The 22,602-nt window shown below is 41.0% G+C and overlaps 1 protein-coding gene across 2 annotated transcripts; it reads left to right on the top strand.

Moving 5' to 3' along the window:
- Window positions 1-1,229: 1,229 nt before the first annotated feature.
- On the top strand, window positions 1,230-20,869 carry esrp2 (epithelial splicing regulatory protein 2; the record flags this gene model as incomplete). Of its 2 annotated transcripts, XM_079216605.1 has the most annotated exons (17): window positions 1,230-1,370; window positions 1,858-1,986; window positions 8,968-9,081; window positions 9,513-9,627; window positions 9,895-9,990; window positions 10,530-10,584; window positions 11,063-11,173; window positions 11,678-11,810; window positions 11,990-12,032; window positions 13,796-14,097; window positions 14,712-14,945; window positions 15,247-15,445; window positions 16,366-16,564; window positions 16,677-16,875; window positions 17,919-18,047; window positions 18,541-18,641; window positions 20,740-20,869. In XM_079216605.1, 16 exons carry the CDS (start codon window positions 1,239-1,241, stop codon window positions 18,625-18,627), a joined length of 2,277 nt encoding a protein of 758 aa, XP_079072731.1. In that variant the 3' UTR covers window positions 18,628-18,641; window positions 20,740-20,869. The 2 variants fall into 2 exon arrangements, with proteins under 2 accessions (XP_079072731.1, XP_079072730.1); XM_079216604.1 differs by lacking the exon at window positions 17,919-18,047 and having other exon boundaries at window positions 1,239-1,370.
- Window positions 20,870-22,602: the final 1,733 nt, after the last annotated feature.

Below are 22,602 nucleotides of genomic sequence, written 5' to 3'. Positions count from 1 at the left end.
CTACAGAAATCACAACTTCAAACATTTGGTGAATATTGGCCTGATGTGCCGCAGGTGTACAGTTTGGAATCTACATAACATTAGTGAAAACTTAAAGAAATAGATCGTTTCCAGCTCCTCTATACCAATGAGTACTCTAGACTGTTGCAGAACATCGCATTGAATAAGTCAGAGTGTATATAGAATCAGTGTACAACATGCTATTGTAATGTTTAATGCAGCTTAGTTGCAATAAAACACTGCTGCTCCCACAACATGTAGACCTAGTATGTAATAAACTCCTGATGTGTGTGTGTGTGTGTGTGTGTGTGTGTGTGTGTGTGTGTGTGTGTGTGTGTGTGTGTGTGTGTGTGTGTGTGTGTGTGGTACTATTTTTTATCCCAAAATGGTAAAACAGACAAAAAGATGGGTCAAGAAGTATGGGACAGAGGAAAACTATTAACAAGCTACACAAATGTAACGTCTCCGTCTCAGTATAACAGCCTATAGTTCCACGACATTTCATGTTCTTTAGAAAGAAGAAGAAAAAAATGTACTCAAGATCACATTTTTTAAGCCTATTATTTTAACACATCAATAATAAGAAGTACAAAACCAGTCTAATCAAACCTTTCAAAACACAAACACTCTCAAAACATAAAAAAATGTTGCAAGTGTATGTTTGCAGGAGTTCTGTTCATTTATTTCCCCCTATCAGTGTGAGTCATATGTAGGCTGCGTGCCTCATGGAGGTACTGCACTACAGCCCAGTTTTGCTGGACTACTTCCGGATTCAATAGCTCTGACCAATGAGATTACAGCACTCGCCACAGCCTCCCACCCTCACCTTTCCAAACCAGCCAATAGAAGAGGCCCGTTGAGCTCCCTCGCGTAGAGGACGAGCCACACAGGTAACTCAAGGCGAAAAAAATAGAAAGGAAAGGAGGGAGAAAAAAAAACTCCAGGGCTTGTTATGGAGTTCGTGTGAAAGAAGCACGGATTTCCACCCTTCTTTACCAGTCAAACCAGTATCTCTGGATAGAACACACTCAAGTACTTCAACAGGTAGAGTCTCTGACCGCAAACTCTTTCGTGGCTCCTCTGAAAATAATCTCCGACCTTTTTCCTCTCTACGTTTACCTCAATTGAGTTTCCAGCCCTTTTGTTCGCTCTTCTTATCACTTGGAAAAAGGTGAACCCTCGTGTTATTTTTATTTTAATCTTTGCTTTAATTGTAGTTTTTACCCTTGTGGTCCCTGATGGCTTCGCACAGTGATACTCTGGTGGTGTTCTTTGGGGCAACAGCTGGTGCAAATGGGGGTAAACTGGGTTCGGATGAGAGGGAAATAATTCTCTTGGTGTGGCAAATTGTGGATCTACATGAGAAAAAGGTACGGACCTTTCTGACCTGTTCGTTGTTACGATTTCTTGTGTATCCAGAGAGAGTGTGTGTGTGTGGCCTAGTGTCGACCTGTAGTGGAACAGTTCGTTTGACATCTAAACCAACATGGTGTGCTCCCTGAAACCCTCCGCAGCCCGCTTTCCCCTCACGCTAAATTAACGCTGCTTCAATTCTCCGTCCAGCCGCCTCGTTAGCTCACCTTTTTTACAGGTGTGCGGCCCAAAAATGTGTCGAGCAGGCGAGGACTTTAATTTTCAGAAAAAACACACCGTTTTGGTTTGGCATGTCAGCTTATTGATATAAACACCGCTTTATTTACATTTTTAATTTTATATTTTGCAACTATTGTCAATTTTTTGACGTTTGTAAGAGTTAATCTCCTGAATGTGGGTGTATGAGTCTATCTATACTTTGCCATGAATTCAAACGTGTTTCACGCTGTATTCTGCGCCATGAACCGCTGAATCCCTTCACAGGTCGGGAAGCTCCATAGATGTCTTGTCAAGCCAGACACTTTGGAGCTGACGGATCAGTGTAAAGAGGACACCGGGCTGACTGCGGAAGAACTCGTCGAGGCTGAGCCCCTGGACACAGTTCTGCAACAGGTGAGCCTCCCCAGGTCAACTAGATGTGAGGTGCATTTCTCCATCAGGGATATTTAAGAAGGTGGTTTTACTCCATCAATACCTATTCACTCTATTGTCACACATAAACACACAGGGCTTGTAGACCTGCATTCTTGTTGTGGAGAGATGAGATGAGTGATGGGGCGGCCATAGCCAGAGTCAGGCGCCATACTTAAGGGCCCCTTGGCAGTTCCCAGGTGTAGGACTGGGCAATAATTCAGTTTCTTGCAATGGATACAGTTTGTTGACTAAATTGATAATAACAAGCAAAAACGAACCTTTTCATTAAATCAGATTATTTTCCACTAAAGTTCTTGATTAAATAAAAAAACTCAATTTTTCAAAAGTATACAAAACCAAGTTGCTATCTATCTATCTATCTATCTATCTATCTATCTATCTATCTATCTATCTATCTATCTCGTTATGAAATTACCTACATCGGGTTAGAGGAGTTCGGCCATATCGTCCAGTCCTACTCAGGAGGTCAACTGCCGTTGAACCAGCCACCCTCAAATCCCCAAAGACTGAGCTACTGCTGTCCCAAAAATCCTTTCCCGTGCTTGACAGGCCGTGCAGGCCATACGTCATGTTGGAAATCTCTAACCGGTGTACTGAATTCATACAGAATGAAAATCGCAGCAACAGTTCATAAAATCTCTCATCCCTCAGTAACATGACGAGAAATTCAGAAGTTAATTAAACTCAGGCAGCTTTCCGCCTGACGGTTAATGCCCAGAGCAAGATGAGACGTGACAAGCCTAACTCTGTTTTGAGCTGTAAGTTAATGTGAGGTGTGTCAAATTTCCCTGATGCCCTTTAGAAAAATGGTCTTCCACCTGGTTGAGATATGTCATTGGTTTGGCCCTGACAGTCAAACTCTGCTGACAGTTTGCAGAAGCTGTGGGGGGGGGGGACCCAGGCAGAGCCTGGGGCATCTGCAGATAAGAAGGAGTAGCAGCAGGTCTAGTCTTGTTTCGGCCTGATGCATGCTGCAGACATCTGGAAGGCGGAATGTTTACCTGGGACCGCACCTCTGTTTTAGGCTGCAGGACAGACAGGAGTGGAGGCTTTTCAGATCTTAAGCTTCATCCTTCTTTTTTGCTATATTTGCATTCTGGTTCCTCCCTGTGCGGCGGTGTGTTTCAACAGAGCTGTTGCCAAACATGTTTTTCAACCACCTTCTCAAGAGTGTTTGTTTGCACTGGTTGCACCGTTCCCATCCCTCTAATTTCATTATCATGCTGGACTGGTGTGGTTGGGTTGATAGTAGCGCTGCTGTGGTCTAAATACCTCGTATACACGCGGCTTGGTTGGAATAATCAATTAAAAATGGGGTTGTTTTCTTAAAAATCTTTCTGGGGCTATTTTGAAATGATGCTGCTGGGGTTATGACACTCAATAATACCGAACACAATTTACATCCCATTGGAGTTTGATCCAAATGCTGAAGCCATTTATGCCTCATACAGACCTGTTAACACTTCGGCTCCACTGTAGGTTAGTTTGTGTACTGAAGCTTCAAATATTAACCCAAGCAATCAGTTCGTTGTGGTCATACCTTTGAGTCATCAGTTACTTTCTCTCACTGTTGGTTGTTCTAAGATTAGTTTTGTCTTTGTTGATACAGAGAAGTAAATGAAATGGACATCGTTCAAGACTTTTCTAGAAGGGTGTGTTTTTTTTATATGGGGTAGTCCATTCTGTTGCACACTGGGATCTTTTAAATGCTTTGGTCAATTGTCTTACTGACATATTTTGCCTCTTGCTTTTTCCTTACCCTCCTTCCTATTTGAAAGGTGTCCCCATTGGTTTGCTAATTTCAATGTTGAGCTATGGTCAGTCCCATTCCCTCCCAGCTCAAGTTTACAATACCGTAAAGATCATACACTATACTATGTCTGCAGTGATGAATACCAGAAGATCCAAAGCTTTTATTTGAATGAATTTAATAAACATTAATGTTTGTTCCTAGATCCTTAGTTCCAGTGCATGAAAGTTGCTACATGGCAGGCAACACAATAAAGAACAACACATTTGATATTACTTTTTTATTATCATTATTTTTTTATTAAAGGAAAATTCATGATTTTTGATTACTTTTAAAAGCCAGTTTAATGTCTGGTTTACTTTTGGGATCACAAGCTCGGGCAGTTCTGCCTCCACTGACTAGAACAATATCTAATCTGTCTGAAACTATTATGATACATGTGAATAGACCCAATCACATGTATCAGAGCTCTATCAGAACATACTGATTTTAGATGATGGCTATAGGTGGCATGCTAGTACTTGTGCATCTGTGTTTATGACTATAGCTGTGACACATTATGGTGTGTCAGTTCAGCTCCTGGTCGTGAGCTGATTGATGGTTTAGCTGTCGTCAGGCTGCTGCTGACTGTACTGACTTGGCTTTAGTCATGAACACTGACAGCATGTCGCAGCCTGTTGGGAGCTGCATGTGATGTTGTTGTTGTGACACTGGTTTTCAACTGTTGTAGACCACAGTCAGAAATACTGGCTTCAGCATTGCATTAAATTACTGGTTTGGTGCTTGCCAAAGGGAACCATATTGTGACATGGAAAACCTGACTAATCACATCTAAGAGATTCACATAAGTTGGATAAAGCTGCTTAAAGATGACACACTATTGACTCTGTTTAGAATGAACCCTGAGCTGTGATGATGTAGTTATTGTTGGGTGTGTCCAAAGAATCATAAGACCAAAATCTAAGTTGATGTCATATATAAAAAGAAAAGAAGCTCATAGAAGAGGTTTGATGTTTTGAGCCTGTTGCTACTAGAAATACACCAATAGTGGATTTTTAAAGGCTGATATAATGTTGATAGTTTGGAGGAGGAGACAGCCAATTAAACGACCGATACTTATCAAGAGTGTTGTTATATATTTGAGAGATACCCTTTGTGGGGAGAAATAATATGAAAATGTTTCACATATTACTGGTCAGCTTGCTAATGAAAGCAGCTGTTCCTAAGAGCAGTTCCTCAAAAAAAATATATATATCTCAAACTATCTAAATAATATTGAAAACGTAATACAAGGAGTCTTCAAACGTTGTTTAGATTATTATTATTATTATTATTATTATTATTATTATTATTAGGAGTTGATCGCATGCACACAGATGTTTGCAGCAAATAGTGGCCTCCATTATGTGTATGGACCCTTTTAAGTTGAATGGTGCCAGTTCCACCGAGAGCGATAGTTTATGAAAAGTTCCATTGGTGGAGATTGGTTGGCCAAACCGATGAATCGGTTGACCTCTAGTTGCTAGAATGACTGTTTACATTCACACAAGTAAAGAATGTTATATTGGGTTATGCTTTGTACTAAGTTATACTTTTTGTCATTTACTCATTTATCTGTGATCCGTGTTGATTTTTGCCCAATTAGGGGTGTGTGTGTGCGTGTGCGTGTTGACTTTAGGTGCCTTAAACAGTTTCCACAGGGACTGCCCCGACACTCCCTGCTGCTCTTATCGGAATTTGCTTCAGCCACCTCCACCCCACCTCAGCATGCAAACAGTCCGGCTACACAGGAGAGCAAACTCTGATAGGACAATGTTCAAAGGCCACTTCCTCCCCCTCATCTGTTTCAGAGGCTATAGTGAGGCCAAAAGTTGGTTTAAGAGAGTATGTGTGAGTCCTAAAATATTGAAACGGAAAACAGATGTTGATTATTGGATTGAACTTATATTATCATAGAGAAAGTATAATGTGTTAAAATTGGCAGCCAGTTTCTGACCGTAGAGTCAACATGCCAGTAAGGCAGAATAACGCGATTGTATCATAGGAATAAAATCCTTATTTGCTCACTTTTTTTAGCAACAGGTTACAAAGAATCAATAACAGAAAATCCTCGAGGAAAAGTGGAACACTTTGCTCATTAACCCTTCCATGTAAAGGACTTTATTTACTACTATTGTACAGTAGATTATACTCATTGAAAATTAAATGTAGATGACCTTTTTCTCTGTGGTCGCTTCATGACTTGGGCTCTATATGTGGCCTGTTGTCTTTACCTATCTTTTGTTACTGTGAGATTTGTCTTCTGTTCAGCTTGTTTGCTCAATTTACACTGCGGCTTTGACAGTGGCGAAAAGGATTGGGTGTGCCGCTACGTCATTTAGAATATTTGCTTTTCTCTCAGTAATCCGGCTTTAGTAATTGGCGAAGGTGGAGCTGCATGCACGGCTATGAGCAAACATTAGTCCTGTTATCACTGTAAACATGAAATTGTACAGTGTGGCTGTGCTTAAAATGTGCTGCCCGATTAATCTATGCAACAGTGGAGTATAATAATGTAGAATTTTACAGTTTTAACAATGAAAGTTTCAAGTGTTAAATTGGACGAAAGAAGATACCCGATATGTTTTATTGGTATTGTGAGCATTCAGAACAATGCAACTTGCTGAGGAAAAAAAAAAGAAAGACTGTGTGCACATTCAATGAATGAGGGAATTCAATGACATTAATTGACCTTTTGTTTGCCACTTGCTTCGACTCTTAAAACTACATCAGTGGCTATCGCTGCAAAGGCTTTAATACAAAAGTGTGCTGGTGCGGTGGTTTGTTGATACTGTGGTCAATACTCAGGGAAGTTTGGTTACATCAGCAGTATAAAATGCGAATTGGACTAGATCAAAACATGAAGGGGTGGCTATATTTGATGTTGCCAAGACTTCCGAAGAGTTCAATATTTTTTTTATTGTGAGTATGATAATTAAAGCAGATGGACTAGATCTGTCCTCTGTCTACGTTGTTTCCAAAATAGATTCTGGGTTCCACCTTTTTAGTGAAGCATAGTATTGTGGTGTATCCTTTTACTAAAATGTACCCGTTGTTCTCGCGTACAGTTTATCGTAACCGCCCTAATAAAGGAGCCAATTATCTCTGGGAATCGAGTGACGGCTAACACAGCAAATCTGTTATCCAAATATACACTGTTGTGTACCAATGGCGGTCATGTCAATGAATAACACCCATTTTAGATCCCGGTCACCACGCCAGCATTCACTTATTTAACAGCTCTTCTGAAATGTGTGTTTATTGTAGGATGTGTAATTTTCCAACAACATAGTATATCCATGTAAATGCCGTCTGGCAGCTAGCATTTTAAAGCTTCCCACCACAACACTTTGACCCTGCATTTCATGTGGCCCACTCACTTGCTCCATGTAAACCACCATGGTATGCAAGAACTTTCTGGTGTTTTATCTGCATATGTTGCTGCTTTCCTTCTCAACTGAGCAATGGGAGCACTTTTGGAAATTTGAATTTGCATATTGCTTCATTTTTTTTTTTACTTCTCCTGTTTTCAAAAGGCCTTGACCTGGAAAACTGCAGAAACATTTACAGTGTCAAGTGATTTAGGCGGAGCAGATTAGTTGAAAAATGATAATGACTGTCCATCACTTTTATTTACTTACTATTGCACAACAGTGAGCAGAAGTTACAAAATGCATAGTGTTAAAAAAACTTGTATATACAACTTGAAGACAAAATAGGGAGTTCTGCACTAGGTCAAGAAACTTGATAGAGCACCTGATCAAGTTTCTTTGAGGATTGGGAAAGCAGCCAAGTACAAAATAAAAACAATGTCCAGCTCACGTTTGAAATGTTTAAAAACCCTTAACTCATCATCAGGATAACTTTTATTGATCATTTTTCTAAATTAATGACCAGTGATCTTTTATCAAGGTGGCTGTACAGAAACCTGAAAGAATCATCGATGTGAGAAAAAAAAACAGCTGGCCATTTTCAGGGGGCCCATAAACACCAACCCCAAAACAACCGTAATCTGACCCAGTAGCACTTGTTCCCTTGTCAGCAGTTGGTTAGCGTTGCCAAATAGCCCTGCATTTCTCGCTGACTGTTAGGGAGCAGGCCTCAACACGCACCTCTAATACTTTCTCACTGTCTGGGGATCAGTCACACATAGCCAGTGGCCATGTGAAACAAGTCGGTCATTAGGTTTTAGCTGGCCTCACCCAGACAGTCTAATTTTGCTCTGAAACAGGTGACCTTGAGGATTTAGGGATGAACAAAGAAGAAACTATGATAACTTTTTGGAGGCAAAATAGTCAGTCTTGAACATTGAGCAGCAAATTAATACGAACAAGATTGAAGTCGATACGCCTTCAGAAATTATGCAAAGCAATCTGTCGGGGATGAGATGCTACATTCCCCTTTTATGGTCCACACATCCTCTCCAAATAACCTGTTTTACTAGTCATTTAAGATCATAAGAAAATGATGTAAAACATTCTCAAAAAGGCAGTCCTCTGAACTCATCAGTGGGCGTTGATATTGAGGCGATGTCCTCTGTTGACAGTTGAACTGCCAATGGCAGGTTGACACAACACAATGATTGGGCCTCATTAAATGTGGTAGTTATAAATAAACATGTACATATGTGGGCGTTTCTGGTCTTTAGGAACCATCGGAGTGTAAAATGGAGGCAGGCAGGTTAAACCTGTATGGGATGTTTTTCCTCTTGTCTGGCTGTGACTGTTGGTTGTGCACAGAGAAAACTGTGATCCTGATGCTTAGTGCGGTGATCATTCCTCTCCTTTGTCTGCTCCCTCCCTCACTTGGCAAACACTAAAACCTGTTGGACGAGCCTCGTTGCTAATGTGAAAGAAACAACACAACCAAATGTCAAACGCAACACCACCTTTACTTGTCTGCCTATAGATCGAAGTGTAATTTTCACTTTCACATAGTGCGTGGTGTTTGCACAACAGAGTTGAACCATATTTGACCCATTTACCATTTATTTTAATTAATGAGAGTAAAATAATCCCAAATAAAGAATTTTATATATGTTATGTTCAGATATAATGTTGACTGTTGTGCCTTTTCTTTGATGGGCACAAGTATTCTTCTGATAAAATCCATGTTTAATTTTCTTTTCTCCTTCCTCTCTGTTTGTGCAGTTCCAGCAGTTGGTGTCATCAGAAGTGAAATGCCTCGGCAGAAGCTCCTTCACACTTTGTGTTGACAGTCCCCTTATCATCCGGCAGGCCCTCCACCCCGAAGCTTCCAAAAAGGTAACGGCTCAAACTGCTGTTGATACTTTGTAAAACAGAAAAGTAAATGAGTGTTTTTCCACCATGCGCTTTTTATAATAATAATTTTTGCAGAGCACTAGCATGTCATGCGCTGCCTGAGAATACCAGTAATCCATCTAAATAAATCAGCTATGGCTTCCTCTGCTCATGGCTCAAGTTCAATTACAGTGTCCCATGTGGAAACATTTAACATAACTAGTTAATTATTTGAAATGTCCTGGATATAAACGCTTCAAAGATAGGATTTCTTTCCGTCAAGAATATAGGCATTGACTCACATTTAACACAAGATAGTCGGCATGTGCATACGTTTTTCTTCTGAATTATATCTCTTTCATCTCTTTGTCCCCTTGTCCTGGTGTCTACTATATCATACTGAATACTTTGTCATTTTGTCTGTTACTTTTTAGAATTTTGTCCTTCCTGAATGTTTCTTTTCATTTGTGGATGTGAAGAAGGAGTTCCACAAATGTTGCCCCAATGCCAGCCCTGTGCAGACGCTCACACTCGCCTCCATGTTGGAATGTATCCTTAACAATTAGTCACATTGTATCGATACTCTATGTTGTAAATACTCTTTTTATTTATTTTTTATTGTATATGTCAGGGGAAATGCAATGATAGTGTTAATGTTTAGTAAGCATAATTATATTTACAGAGTGTAGAGGTGTTTCTTTGCAGATTTAGATTTACTGATGTGAAGTTGGCACAAGATCCTTGCAGCATGACTCATCAGAGAAGTAAAAATAACAGGCCGCTTATAAAGGTCAGTGTCCTTAACTATGTGTGTAGATGTTGGTCTTCCTGCTGCTTCAGAGCAGTCAATGGGGGAGATGGAAGTGAGCAGCATGGTGCAGCTGACACTCCAAATCCTGGCTGAGCCCCACAGTAAGCAAACCGCCACACTTTCTACCTGAAATGATCTGAGCTGAACTTAAATTCTGAAATGCCTGTGTGGAGAAAGCGAAGAAGTGCATATGACCACTAAAGAAGTAGCATGCACCTGGTGATTTTGGTTTATAAAATCAGCACTGCAACTGCAAAACTGGAGTCTTCGTATTGTCCCACAACCCGTCTTGCCTTTTTCTTTAGTTGTATGGAAACCGTAAATGTTCACAGAGAAAACACTTTTAACTTGAGGATGTACTAGTTTGTGGAAGACTATCTTGATTGTATTATTGCTAGCCTAAATGTCCCAATTGGGATGGGTGTAAATCAAACTTTAATCAGACATCTTCTATCTTGACTGTTGCAGTTGCCTCTGACTCTACCCATTTAAGAACAGCCAAGCATGTCGTTGGGTGTGACAAGTAACAGAAATGCACATGGCTTACAACATGCACTGCTTGGCAGGTTGAACCTGTTCATTACAGTAAAGAGATAATGTTGTTTTGGACACTCAATCATACACTTCTTTTATTTTTCAGACCATAAGTTCTCCTGTGTTGAAACGGTGAAGTACAAGTTTGATTCCGGCACATGGTATGTATGAACTCTTCAATAGATGCACATGTATCTCACTCCAGCTTTGTTCCCACCACACCTGTCTGTTAACGCTCCTCCAGCCACATTCGTCTCTCAGACCTCGGGCCCTTAGCATTGATTACAGCAACAAGGAAACCACAAGTGTGTCTTTAAAGCTGCCCAACTTTGTCATCAAGTGCTTATCTGGTAGCAGAACACCAAATCCTGCTGCTCTCCTGCAGTCAAAAGCCTGTCACCTTGACAACCGCCCGACATTTAATCATAGGAGTGCGTTTCTCTGTTAAGCACTTACTGTGAGTGGCCTCTGTGTCTGCAGTCAGTGGACAATCTATTCAAATGGAACAAAAGCGATAGGGCTTTTTCTAAAAGCTATAGTCGTCTGTAGGGATCTTTTTTTAACAATCTCTTCTTCTTCTTTTTCCTTTCTAAATATGGTCAGAATATTGTTAATGTTTATTTTTTTATGCTTCTTCAGCAGCAAGACGGAGCCGGTGGACAATGAGACAGTGATCAGAGCGCGAGGGCTCCCATGGCAGTCCTCAGACCAAGACATTGCTCGCTTCTTTAAAGGCCTCAGTATTGCCAAGTATGTTGGACTTAACAGACATTTTCCAGTAGCCCCATATTTCTTATTTTTATTCAAACTTCTGCTCCAGCAAAATATTTCGAAGTGATTTTCAGAGCTTTCAACCTGTTAGTCAGGGTGCAGATATGACAAAGTGTTTGTAGATCATTTAAAGTACTCTTTTAAAGGTCAAATTGAACCCTCCAAGATCAGATTGAAATGCTAATGTCATTGGTTTAAAGGTTCTAATCATTTTTGGGCTAGAATAGTCGTCACAAAACCTCAATAGGCTATATTAGAAAATGATTGACACTCTAGGATTAGAGCTGCTTTTATTAGCTAAAATATGCTAAATAAAATGTATGATAATACAAGTATTTTAATTTAATATGAAATTAAATAAATTGTATACGTGTGTCGGAGTCCCCAAAAAAAGAAAAAAAAAGCTTTAGGGAGCGCTGCTCTGTTATAGTTTTATCATTAACTGTATTCCTAATCGTGAGTGTATCTGTGCACGTGTGTCAGGGGTGGCGTGGCCCTGTGTCTTAACGCTCAAGGCCGGAGGAACGGTGAGGCCTTAGTTCGTTTCATCAACTCTGATCACAGGGACCTGGCCCTGGAGCGCCACAAGCACCACATGGGCAGCCGCTACATTGAGGTTAGATTCAGCATTAACCTTGTGTTCATAATGTAAATTGTTTGTGTGCGTAGCTGAACACTAGAGTCGTCTTTAAGTCCTAAGGTAGTTAATGTGCGTCTGTAAAATGTCTTCTAAACTAAATGACGATTACATAATACTCTTCATGGCTAAACCCAGTTTTCCTCTTGTATTTATAGGTCTACAAGGCCACAGGAGAGGAATTCCTCAAGATTGCTGGAGGTCAGATTTCAAATCTCTTTTTTCTTCTCTTTCTCTCCCGTTTGTGAGGACTTGTGAAAGGCTTTCTGTTAGTGTGAGGTAGACTTTGATTTCATGGCTTTCCCGCATCTTTGAGGAAAAACAAGTACCACATCTGTAAAAGAGCAGCTCTTCAGTGACCGTAAAACTGGAGCTCTTATTTGCTCTCTCTCTCTCTCTCTCTCTCTCTCTCTCTCTCTCTCTCTCTCTCTCTCTCTCTCTCTCTCTCTCTCTCTCTCTCTCTCTCTCTCTCTCTCTCTCTCTCTCTCTCTCTCTTATTACCTGTGTCATTGACTCATCCCAGTGACTCTCCGGCAGCTTATGTTGGACTAATAAAAGACTCTTTGTGAGGAGCTCCTCCCACTGCCCCTCATCCCTTCCTCAACTCCTCATCCCCTGCCTAACTTTTCGGAGGCCTGTGGGAGAGAAATTTCACTCTCGACTAACAGCAGCTCACCTGTTCAGTTCAGCCTCAAGCTGCACTCCCCCTCAGGGAGAGACGGCTGCCGGTCGGTGAAAGGACCTGTTCAGTGTTGATACAAAAGGGGTGTGAAGAGACAAAAGCAGGGCCTGGGGTCTCTGGAACACAGAGCAGCAGCCACCAGTAACACAGGACAGAGATAGCAGACAAAGAAACAGTCACACAGAGCAGATAACTTACAGTGGCCGCCAGTCTGACTGTGGACTTCATTCAGATGCGTTAAGATCAGTACAAATTGACAGCACATTGGACTTTAAGCAAATAGTTTAAGCAGACAAGACTGCTGCATTTATACAAAACATGAAGCAGTTCACAGTAAACTTGTAAATGAAAGTATAATCCAAAACAATTAGTGTATCGGGCAACAGCATTGCTGTTTTTGGATAAGTACATTAGTTTATTGTAGCTGTATAATTTGACCTTTTACAATATAATACAAACAATAAATAGGGGCTGGAGTCTCTTGGCTAGTAGTAGAAGGAACAACACAATGCACTCTTAAAAAAATAAATAAATGACAAGTCAATCATATATGTTGATCATCAAAATGCTCTTAATTTGTCTGATCTTGTCTGATCTTGCTAATCTACTGTGTATTTTACAATTGTTATAAAGCGGTCAAAGAAAGCCATTTAGGTGAAGCAACACTTGACGGATCATGGCACTTTTGGCAAACATAGTGTCTGTTTACATTTCTGTGACCTGAGGTCAGTTGGTTTAACAGCACTACACCAAAGGAGGATAGTTGCAAATTATTTTTTTTGGTCCCCGTTACAAGTGAACGTATCCTCTTTATTTTTTGTAAGTCTCACAAGATTAGAGAACAGATGCAGGTGATTGTGTGATGGGTCAGTGAATACAGCTGTATAAAAAAGAAATGTCTGCACACTTTTTTTTTTTATATACCACGATATCTCTCTTTAATATCTCAAGGCCATTGTGGACAATATTGCAAACTAATTTGCATGTTTATTGGATTCATTGAAATTGATGTTAGCATGCTGACGTTAGCATGTTGCTGAAAGCTCCACTGTACTTATTTACAGCCTCACTGAGCTGCCAGCATGGCTGTAGATTATGTCTGGTTTCATTAAAAAAGTGGTCCAGTATAAAATAGGATACATCCTGATGGAGGATTTTAGCCATATCTCGCCCCCTTCTAGTGAGTGATGTGTTGTTATCTTGAAAGCTTTACTGAACCGTGACCACTGGGATGATCCTAATATGGCCAGGTGTTTATTCATTGCTCTCCTCTTGACCCTAGGTACGTCTAACGAGGTGGCTCAGTTCTTGTCCAAAGAGAACCAGGTGATTATCCGGATGCGGGGGTTGCCATTCACTGCCACACCCCAGGAAGTGCTGTCCTTCCTTGGATCTGAGAGCCCAGTTACAGATGGTGCTGAGGGGCTGCTCTTTGTCAAGTACCCTGATGGACGGCCCACTGGCGATGCTTTTGTCCTCTTTTCTTGTGAAGAGTACGCACAGAACGCCCTAAAGAGGCACAAGCAGATCCTGGGAAAGCGTTATATCGAGCTGTTTCGAAGTACTGCAGCTGAAGTGCAACAGGTAAATTCTGTTGTTTGGGTGGGAGAAGTCTTTGAGCTATAAATTTGTCATGATGTGAAAAACAAAAAACATGTGAAATTCTTAAGACTTCTTAAAATGTGCTGAAATAGATGTAATTTAAGAAATACTATTGGTGGTGTTTATGTAACAGGAGGTGGTCCTGTAAAGGAAAGGTTTAGTTTCCAGCTCCCCTGTGCAAGATGCTTTATACATTTAGATTTGTGTGTAATTTCTGTTTCAAAATAACATTAAGGCTGAAATTATGAAGATGGGATCTTGTGGCTGTGGCTTTGGCTTTCTATTTCAGTCAAACATGTTTTCTTTGGCTTTGAGTACTTTTTTAAACATAATTATGATAAATATTTTGACAAATCCACACTTCCCTTTTTTTATTTGCCGTACTAGTCAACATGGGCTGACCAGTGGGAAAACATTGTTTTGACTAAACCGTCAATCCAAGTCAGATTGTTGAGTTTGCACAACTAAAAAATGTTTTTTGTGTACATTTCTTTGTTTTTTCTTCTAATGCTTTCAGTGATTGCAGTGTTGAAGATTTCTATTGACACAGCAGTAATGACTTTTGATTCATCAACATCCTCTTCTTTGTTTGCCAGGTCCTGAACCGCTATATGTCCGCACCACTGATCTCCACACTGCCCCCTTCACCCATCATGCCGGTCCCCGTCCTCGCCACGCCCCCCTACCTTCCAGCGGCCAGCAGCACCCGGGACTGTGTCCGCCTCCGTGGCCTGCCCTACACTGCCGGCATTGAAGATATCCTGGAGTTCATGGGAGAGCACACCGTTGACATCAAACCCCATGGAGTCCACATGGTCCTCAACCAACAGGTCAGACTGGTGGGGACACATGAGCTGTAAAGGCCATGTCTTAGAACCATTATGAATGTCATCCCCCTTCACATCTCTTTATCAGAAATCACAAGACGAACCAGTACTGCCGTATAAGTATAGCAACAGCTAATAGAAAAAAAGAAACGTGGACTGTTTTAGAATTCTGAACAGATTTTTCTTTTTTTTTGATGGTTTGGCAGTAAAGATTCCACCTCCGTCTGAATTTGAATTGTTGGTAAATTTTTGCTGTATTCTTGTTTTCGTTGTCTTTCATTTATTCTGTCCGTCGTCTCTGCAGGGTCGGCCTTCTGGTGATGCTTTCATCCAAATGAGGTCCCCTGACAAGTCGTTTATGGTGGCCCAGAAGTGCCATAAAAAGACCATGAAGGACCGTTACGTCGAGGTGTTCCAGTGCTCCACAGAGGAGATGAGCATTGTGCTGATGGGAGGAACCCTAAACCGCAGCGGCCTCTCTCCTCCACCCTGCAAGCTTCCCTGTAAGTAAACGCCACCAAATGGTTTATCAGACCACCAATTACCCCGCTCTCTTTTTGTCGCAGTATTTGTGTCAATATTTGAATTTCTTGTTTTATATAATGTATGTTTGTTGGGACATTTGTCAATTTAGAAATGCTGTCTGAGCTAGCAGCAGACATATTTTATACCTGCATTCTGCCACTGACCTCCAGTCAAATTAGGTTTTAACTCATTTATTTCTCCTCTTTCATATCCCTGAAATCTGTAGTTGTACTACACGGTTACGTCTCTGCCGTCCTTTGAAACAATGATGGCAGTTGAAGCTGGACTGAATGTAACTCTGTGTACTTTGCTCTGTTTATGGCTCATATCTGTCTTTGGTGCTTGAGATTAGATTAGGATGGTCAGTCATGAGAGACTACCTTCAATTTATATTTGTGTGTGTTTATTTTTAATGGTCATTGATAAACTAATCTTTACTTTTTTTTCTTTTTTTTTTTCTACCTCAGATTAATAGTTTCCTGAGAAATGTGTCTTTCACTTACTATAATTAGAGTGATGGTGATTTCTTTTTGCATATAGTTTCAACCTGACTAATCTGGAAACGCAGCAGTGTTGTGTCACTGTGTTGGCACTGAGTTATACCACAGCCTCATACCGATGGTGGCTGTTTGTATGTAAACACATCCATACTGGCATTTGAATGTGTTTACATTGTAGGTAAGACAGCCTGAAGGACACAGTTGACTCATGGTGCTGTCAAGTTTGGGAGTATGTTGGTGGTATAACTCAAAGCACATGGTTTGTTTGTAGCCAACCCATGCAGCATGTTGTAACTAATCATTTACTTCCTTGTACTATACTTTACGACTGGCAGGACTCTGCATGCACTGAACACATGTAAATGACCCCACTCTGTATTTATTTGTCTGTTTCCCAGGTCTCTCTCCTCCCACAGCCTATGCCTTCCCCACCCCGCCTGCTATGCTTTCTGAGGCCCTCTACCAGGCCCCCCTACTGGCTGCTCCCAGACCTCATCCGTCTGTCACACACAGCCCAGCTCACACTCTGGCCTACTACCCCCCTCAGCCGCACATGTACATGAATATGAACATGAACTACACTGCCTACTACCCCAGGTTAGTACATCATCAGATCAGCCACAGCTAACTACTAGGTCATTTGTACCTTCTGCTCTCCTCTTACTTCTCTCCTCTTTGGTTCTGTCTAACATCTCCCCTCCTTCTCCAGCCCCCCAGTTTCTCCTTCCACAGTTGGCTACTTTGCAGCCCCACCGGGCGCAGTGGCAGCTGCAGTCGCAGCCCAAACCCATCCTGCTGCAGCCACTGCTTCTTCTGTGATGCCGCAACATGGTGCACTGGTCAGGATGCAGGGCCTGCCCTATAACACTGGTGTCAAGGACATTCTCAGCTTCTTCCAGGGATACCAGGTCAGCACATGTTGCACTGAAATAAAAGCTCTAAAGGCTCCGTTTGTGGGGATGTAAGGGAACATATAATATAATATATATATATATATATATATATATATATATATATATATATATATATATTTAATTAATTAATTAATTAATTAATTATTATTATTATTTTTTTTTTTTAGTGGTATATGTATTAAACTGTATGAGTGATATTGACCCAATTTGTAAAATGCTTGTACACTTGGATTTAAACTGTACCTTCTTTCCCGAAGAAGCAGTGTGTTTAGCGTCATCTTGTTTATTGTGAACTCTTCCCTCAGCCTACAACCCCAGATTTTAAAGTCTAGAGCTGTTTGACTGCTCAGCTGTCAACCCTGCAGCTAGAAAGATTCACCCGTTACATTGGTGCATTTTATTACAACGTTCAATTGCCAAGAGACATGTGTGCACTTGTGCTCTCCTCCCTTCTCTGTGCTGCGCATATTTTTCGCTGGCAGTCCAAATTAGGTGACGTCATCTGAAGCAGGTATGAACCCTGAAGGGTGTGGCTTCAGATGGTTTGGCACGTCGGGGAGGGAAGAGGGGTGGGGTTTGAAGTGGCGGGGTTGAGCTGTTGTTGTGGCAAAGAGCTTGGGGCTGCTTTTGGCATTTACAGCTTATGTCATTTTGTAGTGTTTAAACCCCTATACTTTGGTTGTGTGTGTGTCTGAGAGCCTTACAGTAGTTGTGTGTGTTAGTATGTTAGGCTTGCCGCCTAATTCGGCGTTGCATGGTGTACAGGCATACACTAGTTACATTATTGTCGTTTGGGTTTATTTCTGTGAAAGAAAGAAAAGAAAAAAGAAATCAACTCTGCTTTATAAAATACTAATCAATTCTTCAACTCTACATATATAAGCGTCTGCTCTGTACAGCAGCACGGAGTAGCGGGAGTCAGATGTCACTGATCACGTGACAGCAAAGGTGCCTATTCGGCAATTTGTATTTAAACCAAATGTTAATAGGAAACCTAATAACGTTAATGAGGCAATCTGTAAACTTTTGTTGTGAAGCAATGTGGAGGACGGAATGAAATCGAGGGGTTGCAGCTGGAAGGCGGCTCCAGGTGGACACCTGCGGCCCCGCAGCAAAAGCTTAACTGGAGAGGCCAGACGCTCAGCCATCGAACATTAAATATCAAAGTAAGCGCTCTACAGATATTGAGCTTCATCAACGAATATCTTTCCATATGAAATGTCCAGTGTAATCGGTAACACCGGATTTTACGAGTTTATTAATTGTTAAAAAAATGTCCTCCCCCTGGCATCGTGTGTGTGTGTGGGACTGTTGGCTGAACTATCGAAACTGTATCCTTAACGGAGTGAGTGTGTGTTTTTCTGGCTGCAGCAGTGTCTCTCACACTGGCCCTGGGTGAGAAAACAGTTCCCACACCAGTGCTGGTGTCCTTTACCAGACAATCTCATGCTTAATTACACCGTTTGGTTCAAACGTTACATGTCCAGCCAGGATTCTGTCTGTGTTTCTAGGTTTGCCTGTGTTTGTCTTCCTTAAAGTATTTTTAAGAGTATATACCTCTGCATCTTGTGTGTATCTAAAACTGTGTAATGTTCCTTTTGTGAAACAATGTGGAGGCCTCCCACCCTGACTGTCCGTTCATTATTATGCTATCTGTAGTACGCCCCTGACGACTACAGCAGCATGGTTCAGATGAGCGAACAGGCCAGGAGTCTGATTCAGCCCAAAGAATGGCTCTGTCTTTAGGGACTCGCCCCAAGGTAAGAGGAGCCTCCAGACCAGAGAACCAGCGTGGAAAGAGAGGGCATTTCCTGCACTTCAATAACATCTATATGTTTAGGCTTACACATAACATGCAGCAATGACTATACTACCCAATAAACACTGACTATACTACCCAATAAGCACTATGACTATACTACCCAATAAGCACTAACTTGGTGATTTGCTGAAAAAGGTTATGGTTGGTTGAAAATGAAGTGTATTTTATTCATTTTTGCATGCATCTGGCAAAAAGTGTGAATAACTTCATATTTATAGGACTGTATATCTTTTAACCTGCAAATCACCAAACCAGTGTTTTATTATGAGTTTGGCCACACTAATGAAATCAGATCAGAGGTTGTTTTTTTGTTGTTGCAATCTACACCTCTTGCAGAAACGTTGCAGCTTCCTAATTAAGGCTAGCATGAAATCTCTCATGGAAGTTCTGACCATGAGGACAAATCACTACATGTGAGCCAATATACACATTATACCAATACACACATTATACCAATCTAAACGGAATGCCCGATCTAGCCAAGAAGGTTCTGAGCTCCAGACCCGGCATGTCGCCCTGCTGCTTCCCAAACCAATCTGCCTCATGACTGAAGTCTCTCCTGTAGGACTATTAGGAGTGCTGAGTGCGGATACTTTGTCGTTGTGAATACACATTACACAGAATGTATGAAATATAAGGGACATTTAATTGCTGTTTGCTTATTTGTTAAACCGTTTGATAGTGACTGCAGGCCATAACTGTTATCCCACAGTCATACATTTTACCACAAAGAAGAATTATTGTAAATACTTCTGGCTGGTTCTGTGTCTGTCTAGTGCCATTTTCATAAATGTGGATTATCAGTTCAGTTTTACAACTTGGTCTTGCAGCCTCGTCTCCTGCAGTTAATTTGCATGTTGCATGATTAGCAGAAGATGATATTCTATGCAGGAAGTTTGCTATTAAAAGTGTTGCTCGGAGTTATCGTTAGGGATGAAAAAGGGTTATCTTATGAAAAGATAATAGAAAATCTAAATCTTATGTTCAAATCATTGTGAAAAAGGTTGTAAGGCGATATCGGAAAGATGTCTTTAATATTTTGTACTTTCTGTGTATGGTGGACATTGTTCTGCAGCAGAGGCAGATAATCTGATTGCAGGGTTTTCCTTCAAAGGGAACATTATCGTATGTGATTTCACTCGCTAACACAACCTGAGCCCCAGATGAGGAATTAAACCAGTATATTACTCTGGTTTCATGTGCTGGATAGAGACCCCGCAAACTTCCTGCAGTGATGTGAAAACTATTTGTATTCCTCTTCCTGAGGGAAATTTAAGACTTTCACAAACAATTGGGCTTCTTAAAAGTGATGAAGTGGCTTTGTCTTAATTTTCTCAACATTGTCAGCTAAAGCATTTAGTTGAAAGCTAGTTCTATTTCACCAAACTACATAGCTTATATACCAAGCACTAACAGAATAATTGATTTAGGATCACTGAACATACAAATTGTCAGTATGTCTTGATTCAGCACTCGTCCGACAGTAAACCGCCTCATGAAAGTGGTTTCTGAATCGGGGCCCCCCTCCCTCCCTCCACTCTTTTCCAGTGAACGTCCTGAATGCATTGTCCCACTGACGTCGTCTCCCTCTCTCCTGCTCTTACATCCTCTAACTTCTTGACTTAAGGGATTTTCACCTCATTGCTAATGTGATCAGTGAGTTGTTTCATACTGCATGTCCAAAGGAAACTGATTATATGTATTTTTATTTCTATGCGTCAAACTTTACTTTGATGCAAGATGTGGATGCATGCAAACTAACGGATGATTACTGCGTGTGGCCTCACAACCTGCCTTGTGGGTTTCAGGTCCTCTGGAAACGGCATGTACTCTGATTTTTCTCTTTAAGCTCTACTCATTGATCTGTTTTTCTTCTTCTACCTAACTGAACCGGTTTGCTGAGATGATCTTTTCAAAGGGCATTGTTCATCCTCTGCTTTGTGGGCTCCCCCTAGTGTTTTAACACTGAAGCTGCATCAAAACAAGTGACGCTTATTGTCTCACGTGTTTGTGTCGTCTTATTTATTTCTCTGCAGCTCCAGCCAGACGCCGTCCTCATCTTGTACAATTTCAGCGGCCAGTGCAGCGGCGAGGCCTTGATCACCTTCCATAGTGAGGAACTTGCCAGGCGGGCCGTAGCCGAGCGCTCCAACCACTCCTTCTACGGCCAGCAGGTCCACATGGTCCTATGTAACTGACCACTAGCCCTTCATCTCTCTCCTCCTCCTCCCGTGGTTTAAGCTCACATTGAAATGCACTCTCCTTGAAAGTGCCGCCAACTGCTGTTCCAGTTGATCCCAGTGCCACTTAAAACAGCTGTTGAACCTCCCCTTTCCATGACCTGAGATTATTAACCCAAAACTGACACTGATGGCTGTGACATTCCTGAAGCTACTGTTTGAGTTTGGACATCCACTGGTGAAACAGCTGAAGTCAGTAAAGCTTAATGTTGGGTTAATGACTTTGTGGATGTCATGCACATCATTTCTGTGTATGTGTGCTTACTGTAATAGCTGGTTAGATGGTGTAGAGCCTGGACAAACATGCATGTATATTTAAATGCTTTATCTGTGTACCCTGATACGACTGTACAGATGTTCATCCTGAAATGCTTGAGGCTGTACAAACTACTTCTGCACACAATCTTTTCTGTATATTTCTACATTTTCACTCTTAACCACTACAACATTTTGACTTTTCAGAGTTTATGATCCTTTGTGTTAGCTCTATGCAAACGCAGATAAGTGTATGTGCATGCGCAATGTTTGAGTTGATAGCCTCCAAAGGTGTAGTGGTGCCGTTTAAAAGAGAGAGAAAGAAGCCATAAAGACTGTACTTCTCAACTGTCATGGATTCATTTGAACTAACTTTGAGCTGCAACGACTGTTGATTAAAACTACAGCAACACCACAGATGTGCCAGTGTACCATCTGTACCTTTTTGTAACTGTATTTCTTTTCTGTAAAAAGCATTTGTGTGACATACAGTATGTCATGCCATTTAGATATTTTCCAAGCACTACAGATATATTTGTTCCAAAGAGTTAAGTGACAGAGCGTCTTTAACAGAGTAGCATGACAAATTGATTCTATTTTTTATTAATCCCATCTCCGTACAATGTTTTTGGAGATGTTATGAAATGTAAGGACAAAGTCATATCTTGAAGTCTTTTCTAATGATCGACGCAGTTACTAGATCTTTTCTGTTTTGGTTTCCAGACTATAATCAGTCTATAGCTGATTTAATTCCTGCTTATGACCAGAGTACTGTGTAGAAGCTGCTTAAGTTTTTTCTGTGACAGGCCTGTTGACAGCTGTCTTGGTTTGTTCCTCCTTTGCTGTGCTTACATTACCCAGTGTGCAATGCTGGCCCACACCAGGCTAGGTCAACCTCTGGTGGCAGAGAAGATATGTTTCTTTTGTTGCAAGTTTGACACTTGTATGAATTTAGATCTGTGTATAAGACCAAACAATAAATAGTGTTGACTATGGTCCATGTTTCATTTAGTCTTATTTAAAGAAATGAATTCATAAGGGACAAGTGCCATTTAGGGAGAATATGAGTATTACATATCATATAAAAGCTCTCGGTGAGATACTTTGAGTGACAAAAGTGCACAACTGAAATGTTGACCCATAGGTTGTAATTTAAAGAAAACTGAAAGGTGTGCCCTTTTTTGACTGAATAAAGGACATTTTGATCAAACTCAAATTAGCTGCTGCTGCCATATTCTGAGCGTAACATTTGATCTGTTTGTTTTAACAGATTGAGCAACACTATGAAAACAATATTGCTGCAGTTTAAGTTGAAAAATAATTATTACAAATTTCAAAAATCAAATTTTTTGGCACCAACCTTTTCCCATTACAATTGCAGAATATGGGCGTTGAAGCAAACTG

Source organism: Taurulus bubalis, assembly GCF_910589615.1.
Source record: "Taurulus bubalis genome assembly, chromosome: 4".
Classification (NCBI taxonomy): domain Eukaryota; kingdom Metazoa; phylum Chordata; class Actinopteri; order Perciformes; family Cottidae; genus Taurulus; species Taurulus bubalis.
The sequence above is the reverse complement of the archived record's forward strand: the minus strand, read 5'-3'. Positions and strand labels throughout refer to the sequence as shown.